Consider the following 18,448-nt stretch of genomic DNA (forward strand, 5'->3'; position numbering starts at 1 on the left):
ACAGCCTGTGGACACAGGGGCCAGGGACGCCGGTGGACGGAGCCACTATCTTATCGTCGGCCCGACGGACAGCGGGTCTGAGTCAGAGCGGAAACCGGGGGTGGGGAGGAGGTCGCGCCACACAGTACTGTCCGCGAGCCGGCACCCCGGCCACGTGTCAGTAACCGGCGACTCTGCAGGGGGCGGGTCGGGAAGGTCACTCCTTCCATGGGTCCCACCAGGTCCAGGGTAGCATACGAACCAATCCCCCAGTCAACCCGCCCTGCCACATCACGACCACACCCCTTCCCATGCCCTCACGGGGGCACCGCCTTCTACTTACCATATCACCTCGATTCTCTCTCATGATTCCGTCGTCCCGCTTTGGCGACCTCTCCTCCCGTTCCCACGCCACTGCCGGCGCCTGTACACACGAGTCCGACCGCCGGAGCCGAGCGGTCCATCCACCGTGCACGCGCACACACACACGCCCGGCCGCTCGTCTTCCTCCACCCCTCGCTCCGCGCTCCGACGCCGCCGCCGTCCGCGGCCCTACTCCGGGACACGAGCAGCGCCGCCGCCGCCGCCGAGCCAGACAAAGACCAATGCACGGCGACGGGCGAGTCCACTGCGGCTCGCCCGGGGGGAGGTCACTCGGCGGCCGGCTGGAGCACAGGTGACCGGCTCAGGGGTGCTGTCGGCGAGACATGGGCCGCCGCCGCCGGGGTCACGGAGGTCATCAGGCGCGCCTCGACCGGCGGCGGAGGGCGGTGCCGAGGGCGGAGCGGTGTCGCAGTCAGACGCCGGGGCCGGGACGGCGCCACACGTGGGGGCAGCAGTAAACAGAGTACGCCGGGCCGGCGGCGGGGGAGGCGACGGCACAGCGGCTGCTGATGGCTGTCGACAGCCGGCGCCCTTCGCCGACCAGCGCGTGGCGCCACGCTCCTCTCCGCCCACAAAAACAGGGGAGGGACGATCGGCGTATCTCTGAGAGGTCGCCTTGAGATGTGGTTTGTCTGCCAGCTAAACCGCCAACAGTCGAGAGCTGAGGTCGGTAAACGGTTGCGCTCTCTGCGACAAGCCTGACGGTCATACTGGGGACGTGCCCTGCCGTTAAGACTGGAAACGCGAAAGAGCACGTCACGGCATCACCAGGGAAATGAGACGTGCTCGAAGGCCAGAATGGAGACATGAGACGTGCCGACGGTCTTTGAGAACGTCATGTGTCACAGGGGTCGTAGGAGCACCAATGACCACGTCGCGGTCACAGACGGCGTCGGACGTGCCAAATTTAGTGCAACTCTGTCCCGAGCGACATGAAACAGGACGTGATACAAGATGCCGCATAAGACATGCTACAGGAAGTGCCGGTTGATGTGGTGCGTAACGCCCCACACGCAAAGTGAAAGCGGCTGCGTGACGGCCACGCACCATCTCAGCAGCGTCATCGTCCTCTCGGCGCGGACGTCATCCCCGCCAGTCATCGCCCCGCCGCCGGCGGCGTGTCCTCGGCCGTCGCTGCCGGCGGTGCGGACGGGAGGCGGCGGACGGCACTTTCCATTTCAGCAGCGGCGGGTGGACGGACGGACGGACGCTCACGCAGACCGGTACTACGGTAGTCAGCCGGACAAGGTCAAAGTCCTCTGATTGGCTGAGCCGCCGCAGCCGGCTGGTTCGGGTGTGGGGACAGAGAGGGGATTCGTGGGGCTCTCGCCGGGGACGAAACCAAGACAGAGTCGGAGAGACAGAGAGTCATACTAAAGATGCACACTCAGAGACTATGAACGCATAGGGTTAGCGGTAACCATGGAGAACGACGGGAAATCAATGGGAATCGTAAGACGCCACGAGGGCAACAAAACCCTGGGGAGCGACGGAAATCACAAAATATCATTTGTGAAAATGCAAATGTCATGAAGGACGCCAAAGTCCTTGGCGTAGGATGGTCGGGGCAAATCCGCTCGGTCGCAACATAGGTCCTGCTCCAGTGAAAATCATCTACAGTTCCGACAGTGAAAGCGGAGGTTGGTGAAAGAGAGCAATCCCGATAACTTCGGTAGGGTAAACCCCCGGATAGATTGCAAGTCCGGTTGATATGCCTTATTGAGCACTGACTTCAAAAACATCAACGGCGGAACAGGTTAGCGTATATTTTCGCCTTGTACGCTCTTCCACAGCTCTCTCCTGTCTCAGACATTTCTGCACACTCAACGAACGACCGAGAAGACCTTCGATTCCTGCAGCCCTCGCAGTCTCGTCACTTGCGCCCCCCATTCTCGCCCCTCGCGTGCACCGCTGCACTGGCCTGCAGTGCGGGTGGGGGGAGGGGGTAAGGAAATCGGCCACCACCCCTTTGTCAGCCGCTGCAGGCAGGCCGACCCGGCCGACCCTCGGCGGGAGGTCGGTCGGCACACAGACCCACAGCTGGCAGAGCGACGGAGATAGGAGAGGAGAGAGAGAGACAGAAAGAGAGAAAGAAAGAGAGAGAGAGAGAGAGAGAGAGAGAGAGAGAGAGAAAGGGAGAAAGAGAAAGAGAGTGAGTGAGTGAGTGAGTGAGTGAGTGAGTGAGTGAGAGAGAGAGAGAGAGAGAGAGAGAGAGAGAGAGAGAGAGAGAGAGAGAGAGAGAGAGAGAGAGAGAGAGAGAGAGAGAGAGAGAGAGGCGCACCAGCGACGGAGCGAGTTCAGAGACCGGTCACGGCGTAGAACGATGGAAGCTACGAGGAACGGGTGGAAGGCCGGAGAGACAGTATCTTCGAAGTTCGAACCCATACCGAATGAAGAATACAATACCGATGGATTGTAAATGAAGGTTCGTTCGAGATCGTGTTCGTAGCGAACAAGACTTGAAAGTGCAAATTCATGAGAACAATTTAAATGTTAACAACATTGGAGATTAAAATCCTGCATACATAGAATCGTTGCTAGGCATGTGATTCGAGCCCAAATATAGACTCATTATATAACACGGGTGTAGGTTCCCACGTGAGATACTCTGGAGGAAAACCGGCATTGTGCTAATAATCTGAACATTCCGGACCCACGGTACGGTAAGGCACCAGCTCCGGCGCTCGCCATTCTCTATGCCCCCACAAAACAGTCAGATAGACCCGCCTCAAAGACAACACTCGGCGGCGGTTTGTGAGTGAAACAAAGGCCACTGCGGCCGGGCAGCTCATAATGTCCCGACGGCGCGGCGGGCGCTGTTGGGGTTGGTTATCTGGGCTCCACTATCGGCCGTCAACCCCGGCTATCGACTCACGCAGGGCCGGCTCTGGTCGGCGGGTACTGGGCGGTGCGCAGGGCATGGAGAGGCTGACGGTGGGTGACATTGAAAGGCACTGATCGGCAGATGTTGATGGCAGAAGCTGACAGTCGCTGAGATAGCTATAGTGGCCTGATGACTGGCGACAGTTGAAAACATTGCAAAGTTGAAAGTCGCTGACAATAGGCCACAGTAGCTGGCTGTAACTTAGCGCTGACCAAGACTACTACAGGTCTGTAGCGCGGTACGCCGAAGATAGGAAGATGCGAGAGGAATGACATGGCTTAGCACTGGTGTTAGGATAGGGCAGCTTGAATCGGTTGATTCGATTGAATCGGTTTATGAGACGGTAATCAGCACACCTTGCTGTCCGAAACTTGTCATAAGCAACCCGGAATGTTCTGAATAACGCAGCGAGCCCTCAGTTAAGGTCGCTAAAAACACGTTTATGTAAAACTGCTTTGGTTATTCACATGGCTGAAAGCTAAAACTGACCCGCTTATCTACACCACACACCCAGCCCCACCTCCACACACAGGCAGTATGTAAGTACGGTGCACACGCCCCGTGCCCTCGGTACAGCGCCGGCCGCCTGCTGCCTGCTGAGCCAGGTGTGCCGGCGGGCCGCGCACGGGCTGTTTGTCTCGACCAGCTGCCGGAAGGGAGCCGACGACGCGGCGGTGCGGCAATCGGCCGGCGCCGCGACATGGGTCGACCGAGGCAGACCAAACTAACGACGGCGGCGGGGGCGGCGGGGGCGGGGGCGGGGACAGCTGACGCTCACCAGCTGACACAGCCGCCCAGACTGTCCTTAGATGGGTCACATGGAGTAGAAACAGCGCCTGGTTAGAGCTACGTGGGTGGATCTTATGGAAGTTTGACCCGACCTCTATGATTGTTTGTAGTGGATTTAAAAAGCAATCCAAGAGGAGCATGGTTGGGCTGTGAGTGGATAGAAAACATGCATTTTGCTCATTACGGAATCAAAGACAGCAAATATGTATGATATCATAACATGCTAGGCTTGTTCACAGATAACAGTAGTACTACTGTTATCTGTGGCTTGTTTTATGTCTACTTGATTGTGTCACCGAACAAGGCTGTCGCAATCAAAGCACACAAGTGCTCACTATTTCTGCGCCGGACAAGCGTCGCGAAATTATCGCCGCATTATGTATTGCGTGACGGTAGTCCCCCGGCTCCATTACCAAGGAGGAGAGCACTTATAGTCCGATATTACACGTCTATTACTGATATTGTTATCAACAGAGCAGGGCGCGCAGGATGAGTGCATCCGGCGAAATCGATAGGATGACATTGACTTCTCGTCCACTGACGACGGTGCACCATCCAACGGCCGCTGTCCACCGTTTACCGTCCACTGTTCAGTGTTCACAATCTACCGTCCACCGTTCCTTGTCCACCGTCAACTGTCCAAAGTTAACAATTTATTGTTAACCCCACCGTCTACCATCCACCACACTTCCACCATTTCGTGGCGACCCACGCTGTCCCCGTTAGCCCGTCATGCGCCTCGCCTCTCGCCGTTATCATAGAAAGGTCCGTGAACTTTCGTCCATGGTAAGCCCGCCGTGCAGACATGGGACAAACCACCCGGCAGGTGTAACCGCCCCATAGACTGGATCTAGGGACCTGTGATAGGTGTCAGACACCCATCAAACCATGAGTCTGAATTCTGAAGGGACTAATGACGATTCCATCACACCTCTCTGCTCCGGCCAAAGGTCAGTGCCACTGGCAAACAATGCGGGCGACGGACGCGACGCGACACCCCTGGCCGTGCCGTCACCACCGCTGTCACCGCCGCGCCTGGCCGGGCCGGGCCGGGGCGCCCCTCCATGCTGTATCGATCCGACGGGCGTCGCCGCCCTTTAACCGGCGGGGTGGCGGCTGCTTCCTGCGAGCGGCGGCGGCGGCGGCGGCCACCCTTCTCACAGCCGCCGCCGCGGCCGGCGGTCGCCGACTCCCAGTCAAGGTCTGCTCAAGGGTACGGCGACGAACGGGCGGCGGCGGTAGTGGACGGACCGCCATGGGCCAGCCATTCGCTCATGGGTTAACCATGTCGCCAAGCGGGCGCTTTGAGAGAACCACACAAGAAGGCAGGAAACTGGCGTCAGGAGTACGATTAGCAGCGTTGTTATCGAGTACGTGTCGTCCTATGTGGTGATAATCCGGGGAATACCGCCGACCAGTTTTTGTCCTGTGGTGTTTCCCTGTTTTCCTGTCAGTAGTCGGTGTTTGATAGTCCGCAGTCCGCAGGCTCGGTGTGAGCTGACAAACCGGACACCACACCCCGGGACTTGGAATATCAAAGCGGAACGGGAGGTCGACCGTCACACACTTAACGATTTTGTCAGGCAAAATGACTGTTTGAGGACCAGCAAGGAAACTATAAGACATCTGCCACCGCCAGAAAATTGTCACGTAACTAGCCTCCATACCATTCACTTCAGCCAGGCCACGAAACTAATAGATAATGATCGACTACTACTACAGTTTGCCACGGTCTGAATAGGTACTCTCTCGAACATAAAAGACGATCTCCACCGCGAATCTCAGTTGCGGCTGACTAGAATCAAGACCGATTATCTACATAAATCCGTGACGATCCAACAATCCAGTCGCTTTCACACTTTGCATTATATTCAATTTGTTTACATAATAAATGCGAAAGTTCAGCTCGTACATACCAGCCATGGCAACATCCAAACATAGATTTCAGTTGGAAAAGTACCTGGGCTTTTCGGGAGGTCGTGTCTCTTGACGAGATCCTTATATCAGCCACAAGACGACGACAAAAGGACACGGACAGGAAGCAAAGAGCAAAAACCCACAAAGACACAAAGCAGACAGACAGACAGACAGACAGACAGACATCGCATATCACGATCTTAAATATTGATTCAGTGCTAGACTACAGCTGGGTTCAACTCTTTGAGAACAACAGGCTTCCAGATGGACCAGAAACAGACAGACAAACAGACACAAGCCGAGCACCACAGAGGTCAGCTGTGTGATAACTCGCCGTGGTCACGAGTCACGACTGCCAATGATAGATCATCACGACCACGGCCGTCAGAGACGGGACTGAAAAGCATTATGTATAAATGAAATACTGAAAAGCATTATAAATGAATTCACTTATGTCATTTGTTTTTCCCAAAAACGCCTTCCACAGTCACACTCCGTAGCAGGGCAGACGCTCAAGTCAGTCAGACAAGTTTTGTCCCTTCAGTCAGCATTGCTGAAGACGTCTGTCTCAGCAGCTGGTGGCGCCGTCGTCACAGATGGCGCCACCAGACGGGCGCACGCCACTTCCTCCAGCGCACCACTACTCGCCAGCCTCTGCACTCATTAGAGACCGGAGCAGATTAAGACCCGGAGTTGGAATTGGAGCCACGCCGGTCCGCCTCACGCCGGCCCCACCGTCCCAACACCGCCTGGTCAGTCGCCGCCCCAGGAAGTCTCACTTCCTATTGGGACAAGCCCGTCAGGTAAGGAGAATGCGCCACATTCGCTACACCAACTGCCCCGACTGCAACCCTCGTGCGCCGTGCTAATGCGATCCAGCAACAACGGGTAGAGAGCCGCAGGCTGCAGTAACCCTGCAGGCAGGGCTGCGGAGTCGGAGTCGGTCGGAGTCGACAGTTGTGACCGGAGTCGGAGTCGGAGTCGGAGTCGATTTTAGAAACCCGAGCCGGAGTCGGAGTCGGAGTCACCGAAAATCTGTCGACTCCGCAGCCCTGCTAGGTCTGTGGAGTCGGAGTCGGGAGTTGGAGTCGGTCGGAGTCGACAATTCTGCCCGGAGTCGGAGTCGGAGTCGGAGCTGGTTTTTGAAAGCCGGAGTCGGAGTCGGAGTCGGAGTCGCCGAAAATCCATCGACTCCGCAGCCCTGCCTGCAGGTATACCGAGTACGGACACGGATCGGCAGCCAATGGAATGTTTCTATCGCCACCGGACCATGAAAGGAGATAGTTGAGATATAATAATAATAGGCTGGAGACTTCCAGTTTGCGGTTAACTCGCGTTTATTTTGGTGGCTAACTTCCTTACACGCGTGTAGCTGCCCACCAACTTTTACCCGGGGACTTCCATCCGCGGTTAACTGGTGGGTAGCTACACGCGTGTAAATATTTAAATGCCGACTTACACGCCAGTTTAAAGGGCTTCCCGATCAGCTGATTGGGATGCGGCGATCAGCTGGTCCAATGAAGAAGTGCGTAATTCCGTTATTTATGGGACCGGTGGCCCCAATCAGCGTTTTTACACATGCAATGAGTACAGCCGTAACAATGGGATGTGGTGATGCATTAACCTAACCAGAACAGCGTTTGAAGCCGTGCCAATCAGCATCAATAATGCTAACCGCCTTGTGTTATTTCACTCTGTATGGCCGACCGCCAGTCTACTGCATGATCTTGCAACAGCCGTATCTCAGATTACTCGTCTGCCCTCGTCGGTTCGTCTCAGTCACCCCCCGTCCTCACCCCCGCCCCGTCACTTCACCGGTGAGGCGTCGTCGGTGTCCAATTCAATGCCACACAAAGGACGATTATCACCGAGTGATCAGTTTAATATGTGCGTGTCGCGGGGGTGGCTGACGTTCCAACGGAGCAGGATCCGGTCCACCACCAGTGCCCATTTGCTGCCGTTTAAACCGCTAATGGTTCTTTTAGGCCGTCCTTTTCATATCTCTCCAGAGCTGTGTCAGCTGTTTCTAGTCCCATTTTTCTTCTGACCTTGCATTACAGGCTGTAACAATGTTCTTCCAAGACCGTTTTCGTTCTTCATCACTCTTCCATCGTGTCGCTTATTTTCGATGACTTTTACTTCAGTCTTCATGACATCGGCTAACAAATGCATGTCTCTACTACTGAAATTTCTGCTCCTCTTCTTCCTGTCCATGGTTGTTGACCGGACACTCGTATTGCTTCCACTGAGCTGGTCCTCACCCCACTGACACGTAACGCGAAGTGCGACGACAGGGGCCCGACACTAGCCGGCTGGCTCGACGATCACATTATTTCGGATGCGATACGAATCCCATCTCACTATCCCGAAGATTACGAAATAGCAGCTGGTGGCAAGGAGATAGGTGCGATGGAAATAGACTAATACCTCCGTATTTGAAAATTTGAGTCCTACATCCTCAATTCTGTCAACTCAAATATTGCTCTGAATCCTCATGTATGACTTGTTGAAAACATCTGGATACTTGCAGTGATGAAATACGTAATTTGTAACCCCTCAACAAGCACAGAGGCCAGTTTAACCAACAGAAAAATAGCCGCCTGGCGGAATTTTTTGCCTAAAGACCGTTTCATATACGGAGTGTAAACGCTATAAGCACGTAAGCGGATAGGGCTTTACCGCTCTCGATCCGTATGTGAATCGGCCTTTAGGCGAAAAATTCCGCCAGGCGGCAATTTTTCTGTTGGTAAAACTGGCCTCAGTACTATGAAAAGGTGACCTCAAATTCGTCTAATCTTAGCAACCGAACGGCTAGGCCGAACTGGCTGAAAAAGCCAGAACTAGATGATTGCACTATTGTCTATCACTTGCACATAAAATTTGCACAGAAATAAACTTTTAAAACCCCCTAAGGACCAAAAAAAGCACCACCGAAAAGATACCCGCGAACTTAATACATGGGGTGGCTCGCGTGTAAGTTCGTTCGCTAACTTAGCGAACAAACTATTTACCCGCAGATGGAAGTCTCCGGGCAAAGTTACCCGCCGACTTAAACGCGAGATAAACGCCAACTTACCCGCAAACCACTTACACGCGACTTACCCGCGTGTGGAAGTCTCCAGCCTAATAGTTGTATAATAGTTATAATAGTTGTGGGATTGTCATGGGATGGATGAGTTAATTGTCAATGCACGAAAGCTTGATATCCATATTTTACGACATATTGATAAATTATGCGACTGATCATCAAACTTTCCTTTCAATGAATGCATGCAGGTGTAATTTTCATTACTTCATATGTCATGAACTGGAATTAAGAGCTTACAGAATTTCCAGAAAAACGGACTTCTCATTCTTCTCCACAAAGGGAACAGCAAGAGAGAGGACCAGAGCGGAGTTTCATGGACAGAAGGTCGGAGAAGTGAACATGGGAACAGGCGCGGTCACTGGGTCCGTGTGCTCACTGCTCACCAGCACAACAGCGCGATCAAAGGGCACCCGCGACTATCTAACCGACCAAACCAACAAACCCACTGGATGCAGCGCAGGCTGACTGCCAGGGATAGCGGGTGGGAGGGGTGGAACGAACATTCGTGCCAGGTTGGATAAGGCGCAAATTACACATGCAGTAGATATCGGGAGAGGTTGAAAGATATGACCCAGCTGCCCTGATCACATAGAAATCGGCTGCCTAGGTAGTAGGGCAAAGTAACTTGGTGGGATGCGAAAGGTTTGAAGATCGAATGATTTGATATAACTTGTGGTACAGCTCATTATATAAGATAAACGATTGGTTCGTTCAGTCAGAATCGCCTCAGTGATCACTGAACACTCTGTATCTTTCAATGCGAACTAACTTTCAAATTCAACATGTACCTCCTTCCAAACATACATTGAAAAGAATTGTAAAAGAGCGTTTAATTAATAAATACTGAGTATTGATAAACGCATTACTCACAGATGTTTTTGACTTCTCATCCTATACCTACGCTACCATGCCTATGGTAATGAATATGTATATTTGCCTAGATACGTATACAAGTGTCTATAATGTATGTAGTATGTATATGTATAATTGCATGTGCATGTATTTGTACGTAAGTGTGTATGTTTATGATCTTAGGTGCGTACCTACATTGATTAGGTACGCCCCGTCCAGTGTACATTGTGACAATTGACAAGTGTGACAGAAGTACACACAAGTGTGTAATGAGTAAGTGTATGACATTCTGTTCATGCCTACTCTTGTGCATAATGACATTTAATTATGTTGAACTAAGTACACACAAGTGTGTAATAGAATGAGAATGGACCTTGTTGCACACCTACACTGTTGGGTGTGCATAATGGCATTTTATCATGTTTGAATTGAGTACACACAAGTGTGTAAGAATATGTGCCTAAACTAGGGCGCATACCTACATTGGCTGGGTTGCATGATATCATTTAATTGTGTAAATGAGTGTGTAAGTGTGATGTGTGCATGATACTGTAATATGCCACCCCATCTGTTTGGCGGCCTGGGACCTTGGAGTGCCCGGCAACAAGCCTCGCTTCGTTGGGTGCTCTGGGAGCCCGGGCTACCTTGCTGCTGACATGCGCTGAATTTGACCAGAGTTTGATGATGACTTGGCTATGACTGTGGATCCCCCTCTAACTAACCTGCCCCAGTGGACTTTGACACTTTCCCCGGCGTGTGTGGGTGTTGTGAGTGTGATGGATGTGTGAGTGTGCTGATAAATTGGGGGCTTTCAGTAGTGGGCAGTCACCACTGATTGCAGTGTTGACTACTTTGCTTCTTTTTTGTTCCCCTAATTCGTATGGCTTTCTCCCTTCTGCTTTTTTATGTTACATTTCATTTCCTAGCAGGGAGTGCCGCGACTTGCAATTTTAAGTTATTATGGTGTTAACGTAAGGTTCTGTGTGTCGCTGGGATAGAGGGAGGGGGCACTCCTGGTCACCTGATAATGGGTGGCGGCATAGAAAAAAAAAAAAAACTATCGCCCAAACACCTCACATTGCTGACACATTGCGTCCGCCCCCTAACACCTCCCTATGGCTCGCATAAGCCTTTGTTTCAATCTCCAGAACAACGCGATAACACCCCACCCCGCCCACCAGGTGGTCAAGGGACACGTGGCTACTGCCACCTGCCCTCCCCCTCCCAAGAGGAGGGTGCAATCAACTAATGGCCAACCACGCGGGTGGCAGCAGTGAGGAAGGAACTACCGACCAGAGCTTCGTGCTAAGGGCAGTCGGCCACGCAGGTGATGTGTCGCTTGGGCAGAGGGGAGGGCAAAGAGGAGAAGAGAGAGAGAGAGAGAGAGAGAGAGAGAGAGAGAGAGAGAGAGAGAGAGAGAGAGAGAGAGAGAGAGAGAGAGAGAGAGAGAGAGAGAGAGAGAGCCAGCTCCGCCTCAGAGCAGTACCGGTATCTGGGGACATTGGGACTCGCCGCCTCTCGTCACCACGGCACGATACGTCCAATACGGGAGCTCCCGTGAGCCGGCTGGCGCCCGAGGGATACGCCAGGGCACTATTACCGGCCCCATAACGTCCCGGAACAGTGGCAGGTAGGCGGCCAGGTACGCCGATAGTGGCCTCAGAGACGGCCCCGACCAGCGGGCCAACTATTACGCACATGCAGCCCAGTCTGCCTGATGATACTACCGAGACCAGGCGGCACTGGAGACTCAGAACGAGTCAGGGCTCTGGGGAGGCCGGCCTCTGAGAGTCAGATGTTCTCGTTCCTGGCTCCATCACAGGGTGAGCCCGACGCACGTCATCACGCTTGGTCCTCTGGGAGCGGCACGTCAGGTCGTGAGGGGTCACGGAAGGGGTCACACCACATCACACGGTCCCCACAGTGTCCCCCAGCTCGGACTGACCTTCATCTGGTGGTCGCCGATGCCCGGCTCCGGAGGCGGCATTGACGCGCCCCGATGGTGGTCATACAGTCCCCGCGCCTGCCGGTCGCAGAAAAATTCATATGTTCAGTGAACAAGCAAGGGATAACAGCAGTGACAGGAAAAAGAGTGAGGCATACATAAGCAAGCATTTCAACTTATGGGCCAGCGTTTATAGACAACTGTGACATTGAATCTGCATTCCGAAAAGAACCAGAGGCTTGGCAGGTCAAAAACATGGAAAAGAACAATGGATAAATGTAACAACAATCCAAAACAGGCACCTTCCGAAACTATAACAAAACAAACTGTGGAACAAGTTTTCTTTTTGTCCAATCGTGCTGAAAACATTAGGTACTAAATACACAGGAAGAGGCAGGCATCAATTACCCATTTAAGCATACTCTCAGCTAAGTGATGACCATTCGGAGTCAGCTGACTGATCATTATCTTGCTATGGATTGTCAGAACTGGAGCAGTGATACCGTCCAAATCCGCTCCCGCCCGTAAAACACACCGTGGCATCCCAGCTGACGGCGCCAGCCGAAAATGAGCCAATCGTGACTCATCTAACGCGTCTCATATCACAAATGGCCTTCAAGGATGAGGCGTCAATAATGAGTCCCGAGGATCAGGCACGCTACAGCTACTCTCTCTCACCCCGATTGCCGAATCGTCGCCAGTGCTCCAGCGCATCACGCCCGCCTGGTACTCGGGGTCGTGGCTGCGCTGGTACATGTACGCCACGCGCGCGTCGTCCTGGCTGCCCGGGTGGTAGCCGGCCGGCGGCCCGGGCGGGCAGTGCGGCGGAGGCGGCATCTGGTAGACGGCCGGCGGTGGGGGCATCGGCGGCCCGCCCGTGCCCTCGGCTCCGCGCGCGCTCATAGCTGCAGCTGCTGGCGTTGGGCCGGCATTGTTCCACCGCATCGAACCTGCAACATGGCCAGGAGTGAGTGAGCAGCAGAGCCAAATGAAAAGATGACGCACTGCACCGCAACAGGGCCATGAGAGGACAGTGAACAGCCCTGCTGAGTGAATTAACAATGCCATAGTTCGGCACATTGTCAACATCTGCAATACAGTGAATGATGTTTGTGAAGGAATGGCTATGTAAGGATTTTTATTGTAATAATCAAGCCAAATGCTTTCACAGCCAGCAGTTCTTAACAGCAGAAGTTTGTGAGGCAGCACACAACAAGCATTTGAACATGCTCTTCTCTCAATGCCGCAGTGGTCCATGGGAAGGGGGCGGGACGAGGACGGGCAGGGGTGCTTCAGTAAATGGGTGCAATGGCTTGATTCAGGGAAGAATAAAAAGGCATCAAAGCACTAAGGGAATGTGGCAGATGTCTCAGCCATGGCTAAGCGCAAGTTTGACAGTCAGACAGCAACAACCAATGCCTCAGAATGACATCAGCCAGCTGGGTGAGGAGAGAGACCAGGGACACTGAGAGATGGGGCAAACGCCAAACAAACAGCCACTATGCAGCAGCTTGTGATGGCAATGAGCTTTGTGGTGTTTTTGAGAGCTTTGTAGGTACTGTGAGCCTGAACTCTATTAACCATATCTGACCCATTACTTAAGCTAAACTACCAACCCATCCATGCCATGGGCCCATGGTTTTGCTGCTCACGGAATGCACTACAGCCTGCAGCAGCAAACAGCGCTCCTGACTGGCTAATAATTATTGCCAGACATAACCCAGGGTCAGGGTATGATGGACACACCAGAGAGCAAGATCTATGCTGCACAATATTGAACAGTCTTAAGTATTAAATCTATTATCTTTCCCAACACACTACGAAGCATGATTTTAACAGAAGCGCTGCTGATTGCTGAAAGTGAAACTGACATCGATAAAAAAGAACACTTTGGCTTAAAACAAAACAAATAAATACATTTACCTTTCAGTCACAGTAATGAAGAAAATCTTCCTACTTTGACTTATCGAAGGAATTCGAACTTCAAATTATTGGCGTAGTATTCCTCAGCCAGCAACGTGCGCCGCGCGCGCAGTGATTTGTGTCAACTGTCAGAAAGTCGCGCCACTTTGAGTGAGAAAAGTGTAAACAGCTTCATTTGTATACAACTTCTGTTACAGCTAGAAGTTGACGTCATAGAAATGAGGTTTTTAACTTGATATATTTCTAGAAAAGCTATATTTAATCAGAAATTATTTGTCCCACTAATAGTTCATAAATGTGCTAAACTATCTTTAAGTTAAAGATAGGACTTTAAGGGTATAACAAAAAAATTATCATCCTTATTTTTACACTTATGCCTCTTTTTAATGACGTCAGTAGGCAGTTATTCTTTTTGAGTTGTATTACCTTCAATTCCGCTGATTACGCGCGCTCTAGCGTTCCTATTTATGGCGCGCAAACATAAATCAAGAGATAATAATCGCTTTCTAATAAAATAACCTGAGATTAATATCAAACATTACTATTTAAAGATATCCAATCGTCATCAATCACTAAAATCATGTTTGGACGCGTGTATATCACACCACGGTGAGATTTACATAATGCATCGCACTGTAGTGTAAACCTCACCCGGGTGTGATTTACACAATACACTACTCCTGTGTATATCACACCACGCGGAGTGTGATTTACACAGTGGGCCGGCAATGCGTAAATCACACCGGGGTGTGATATACACAATGTGCTCCTAGTGTGTAAATCACACCCGGGTGTCAGACCACGCAGCACCTGGGTGTGATTTACACAGTAGGCCCGGCAAATGCGTAAATCACACCGTGGTGTGATATACACAATGTGCTCCTAGTGTGTAAATCACACCTGGGTGTCAAACCACGCAGCACCTGGGTGAGATTTACACAGTAGGCACGGTAACAAGACACTTAACCAAACCTTAGACCTGACCTGACCTAACCTAACCTAACCTAACCTAACCTAACCTAACCTAACCTAACCTGACCTACTGATTTTTGCCTACCCGTGGATGAGGAAGAAGGTACTCGCATGAAGAGATTGCAAGCAATGGTAAGTCAAATATTTTTAGGTAAAGTGGTTGTGCATCAGGCTTCAGGCCTTCGGCCTGAAGCCAGATACACAACCACTTAACCTAAAAATATTTGACTTACCATTGCCTGTAATCTCTCCTAAGGCATTGCCTTCGGCACTGCACCGCTTCGCCACGAGCATTCAGACGTCGCTTTCCATATTGTATTGGTGCTTTTAAACTTGTCGGTCGGCAGCGAACCCACCGCTACCAAGGAAAAGCGAAAATGCGGGAAAAAGCGCCCGCACCGACGGGACTCGAACCCGCAACATTCGTATCATGGTGCAAGCACCTTCACCACTAGGCCAGGCGGTCAGCTGATTCCGAGAGAGACGACGCCCGGAATCCCGCCGGAATATTCGTAGTGCTTAGTCTGATCTGACCAATGGGCGAGCAGAGTCACTGCTCTGACCAATGGACGTTCAGCGTTGCTATGACGTCACATCGTGGTGAGATATACACACAGCTGCCCTCTCTGTGTATTCCTCACCCGGGTGTGATTTACACTACGTAGTAGATTTTGTGTATATCACACCGGGGTGGGTGTGATTTACACAAATGGCCGGTATTGTGTAAATCTCACCGTGGTGTGATATACACGGTCCCTTCCACTTCCCTCAAATCTCATTTATAAACAATTCACATTTGTATTACGTGCGCCAAATATGTCTACGCAAGAGCCTCCTCCAAAAAACCAACTTTCGTTTGGGATGAGGGAGGAGGCAAATAGTGGTGGTGAGATGTGAAATCAAGATGAGCTTGGAGGAGCTTGGAGGAGCTCATCCATGGAGGAGCGACGGGAACGATTTTTTGAAACGAGAGGAGGTTAGAGGAGCTTGGAGGAGGTTAGAGGAGCGACGGCAGGGGGGGTCCGTCCCTTTACCGGGCCATAGGAGGAAAATTGCTACCAAATGCTGCCAATGTGACGTCACTGGGATGGTCGAAAGCTGATTGGTCGCTGAGATTCAGGCGATGCTGTCAATTCTGGCGCACCGGCGCAGTGTTTTCCAGCCGTTGCGTGGATTGTTATACGGAGTTTGAATATTGTTTATTTGATAATAATATCACTTTTTATGTGTTTGAAGATCGGAAAAGCATATACATAAGTGGCATTCACACACTTGTCGTCTCAGAGATCATGAAGAATGACCAGCTTCAGCAGTTCAGCTCAGGTATTCAATTAATTCAACTGTATAAGCATGAGTATCATAGGCAGATCAGCCACGTTTCAGTTCAACCCGGTTAAACCTTTTTTGTCATTTTTGGCTTTCAAAGGGAGCATGATAATCTCATATAAAGTTGTAAAATACCTTAGCATTGTTTAAAACATAATGAGAAGGAGAATGGAGATGGAATAGTTGTAAATTGTTTCGGATCGGAAGTGGTTAGCTTCTATAAATCTTAATGCTATGTGAAAATAACAACTTATTTGTCAAATTAAATAGTATCAAATAACAAATCAATCTATGCTTACCTCCCAGACTGGAAAAAAATTCACTCACTGTCAGATGCGTCAGGGCCCAGGGGCTTTCGGGTCTCAAAATTCAGCGCAAGTGATTTCTCACCAAAATTTTGGCACATCTTTTGTGCAAAGTTGAAGCTCATTGTTACTTCTTTTCAATATTAGTTGTTGCCAGATTTTATAATCTGTATCTAAACTTTCAAAATTGAATTTAAAAGGATTTCTGACATGCTTATTACTGAAAATCCCATTCTTGTTTATGTAAATGTTATGTCATTGACATTTGCTAACTAAACAAGCTCATCCTTGTCTAATGTCTATATATTGGTTTCTATTTATACCACCTGTGCTACTACTAATTTCTATTTGTTGAGACTATTTACCTAATGCATTTGCTTCATATGATTTTATACGCAGATGCACCTGTGCATGGAACAGTAATGCCAGACCCAAATTCAAAATAATAATGAAAAATTGTGTTATTTGCTTGTTTCAACTGAATTCTGAGTCAGGCCTGCAATCAACATAATATAAAATGGTACATGTTTTGAGGCTTCATATCAGCACATAGAAAAGGCTTTCGAAGAAAAGGCACCTTTGGGCATTGATTATTTTTGCTTGCCATTGCTTAGTGAATTTTTTCATGTTGCATTGTGTAATAAACTTGGTAATGTGTTTTGCAGGTCCGGGGCTGGTCCTCTGGCGTGCAGGACGGCGAGGAGTGGCTACCTGCACATAACAACACAATGACTGGCACCGAGCTGAGGGCATAAAATCACATCATATCGACTTCAGCATCTGTCTCCTAGCTTTGGAGACGTCGCCCGACTCCCTGAGTGGCGAGCGCCAGTTTCCGAAAGGAAGTTGAGGAAGGCGACCCGAAAGCACCCGCTGGGCTGCCGACACTCCTGCGCTGCCAGCAGGGCGTGCTGCGCAGTAAAGCCTCGCTGCGTGGTCTGTACGACATCCGACACCGGCACCCAGACGTGCAGTTTCTGATGACATCCCACCTCAGCCAGGGCTGCCCCGAGAATCTGCTAGTGTTGACTGCCTGCTGCTGAGGCCGACCTGCCGACGACCTGCCGGACCTGTCGCCGCCCTGGTGAGCCTGAGCCGCCCTGGGACTTGCCGCCGTGTCTACGCTGCCGCCCTGGTGAAACTGCCGTCGCCCTGCCGAACCTGTCGCCGCCCTGGTGAGCCTGCGGCCGCCCTGGACCTGCTGCCACCCCGGCGGACCTGCCGCCGCGTCTACGCTTCCGCCCTGGTGAAACTGCCGTCGCCCTGCCGGATCTGTCGCCGCCCTGGTAAACCTGCTGCCGACCTGTCGCACCTGCCACCGCCCTGGTGAATCTGCTGCCGACCTGCCTGACCTGTCGCTGCCGTGGTGAACCTGTTACCGACTTGCCGGACCTTTCTCGCCGCCTTGACGAGCTTGGGGAGCCTGTGCTGAGGTGCCACCGCTCTGTTTCACGTGTTATGTTGCCCGGTTCCTGGCTGTCGCGGAGTCAATCGGCACATTGTGCTTGGAGACGCGACATCTTGTACAACTTTCCGACAGTTAGGAGCATTTTATTGTACCTACTCAAGTCGCAAGAGATTAGGCTTGTGCCTTATTTGTCCTCTACCAATCTGTCCAATATGGTTTTTTATAACTACGATTTATGGTATGACATAAACCGGTATATTGTGTACGCATTTGGTTCGTTCCAGTCAGAAGTTTGGAATGTGTACATATACTTGTGTTACGGTACAATTTCGGTTTGTGCAGTTCACACCTCTCTTAATTATGGTGCGAAATAGACGCAAAACCAGGGCTGCGGAGTCGGAGTCAGGGTCGACAGTTCTGACCGGACTCGGAGTCGATTTTGGAAACCGAGTCGGAGTCGGGGTCACCGAAAATCCATCGGCTCCGCCAGGGCTGCGGAGTCGATGGATTTTCGGCGACTCCGACTCCGACTCCGGCTTTAAAAAACCAGCTCCGACTCCGACTCCGGGCAGAATTGTCGACTCCGACCGACTCCAACTCCCGACTCCGACTCCGCAGACCTAGCAGGGCTGCGGAGTCGACATATTTTCGGTGACTCCGACTCCGACTCCGGCTC

The 18,448-nt window shown here is 51.6% G+C and overlaps 1 protein-coding gene and 1 long non-coding RNA gene across 3 annotated transcripts in view; one reads left to right on the forward strand and one right to left on the reverse strand.

Moving 5' to 3' along the window:
- The window catches only part of LOC122387152 (pumilio homolog 1-like), a 104,918-nt gene extending 91,054 nt beyond the window's left edge, over positions 1 to 13,864 (reverse strand). The window contains exons 1-3 of one of the 2 annotated variants that reach the window (XM_043377062.1): positions 13,762 to 13,864; positions 12,517 to 12,788; positions 11,839 to 11,916 (exon numbers count right to left, since the gene is read on the reverse strand). In XM_043377062.1, the coding sequence (XP_043232997.1) occupies positions 11,839 to 11,916; positions 12,517 to 12,783 (345 nt within the window). In that variant the 5' untranslated portion in view covers positions 12,784 to 12,788; positions 13,762 to 13,864. Of the gene's footprint in view, positions 1 to 322; positions 545 to 11,838; positions 11,917 to 12,516; positions 12,789 to 13,761 lie in introns of those variants that run through there. The other variant, XM_043377063.1, reaches the window with a different exon arrangement.
- A 1,960-nt stretch (positions 13,865 to 15,824) lies between these two features.
- Positions 15,825 to 18,037, forward strand: LOC122387145. The gene is made up of 2 exons (XR_006257504.1): positions 15,825 to 16,056; positions 17,030 to 18,037. It is a non-coding gene; the product is annotated as an uncharacterized LOC122387145 (long non-coding RNA).
- The last annotated feature ends 411 nt before the right edge of the window (positions 18,038 to 18,448 follow it).

Source organism: Amphibalanus amphitrite, unplaced genomic scaffold, assembly GCF_019059575.1.
Source record: "Amphibalanus amphitrite isolate SeventyFive unplaced genomic scaffold, NRLGWU_Aamphi_draft 000275F_arrow, whole genome shotgun sequence".
NCBI classification, from domain to species: Eukaryota; Metazoa; Arthropoda; class Thecostraca; order Balanomorpha; family Balanidae; genus Amphibalanus; species Amphibalanus amphitrite.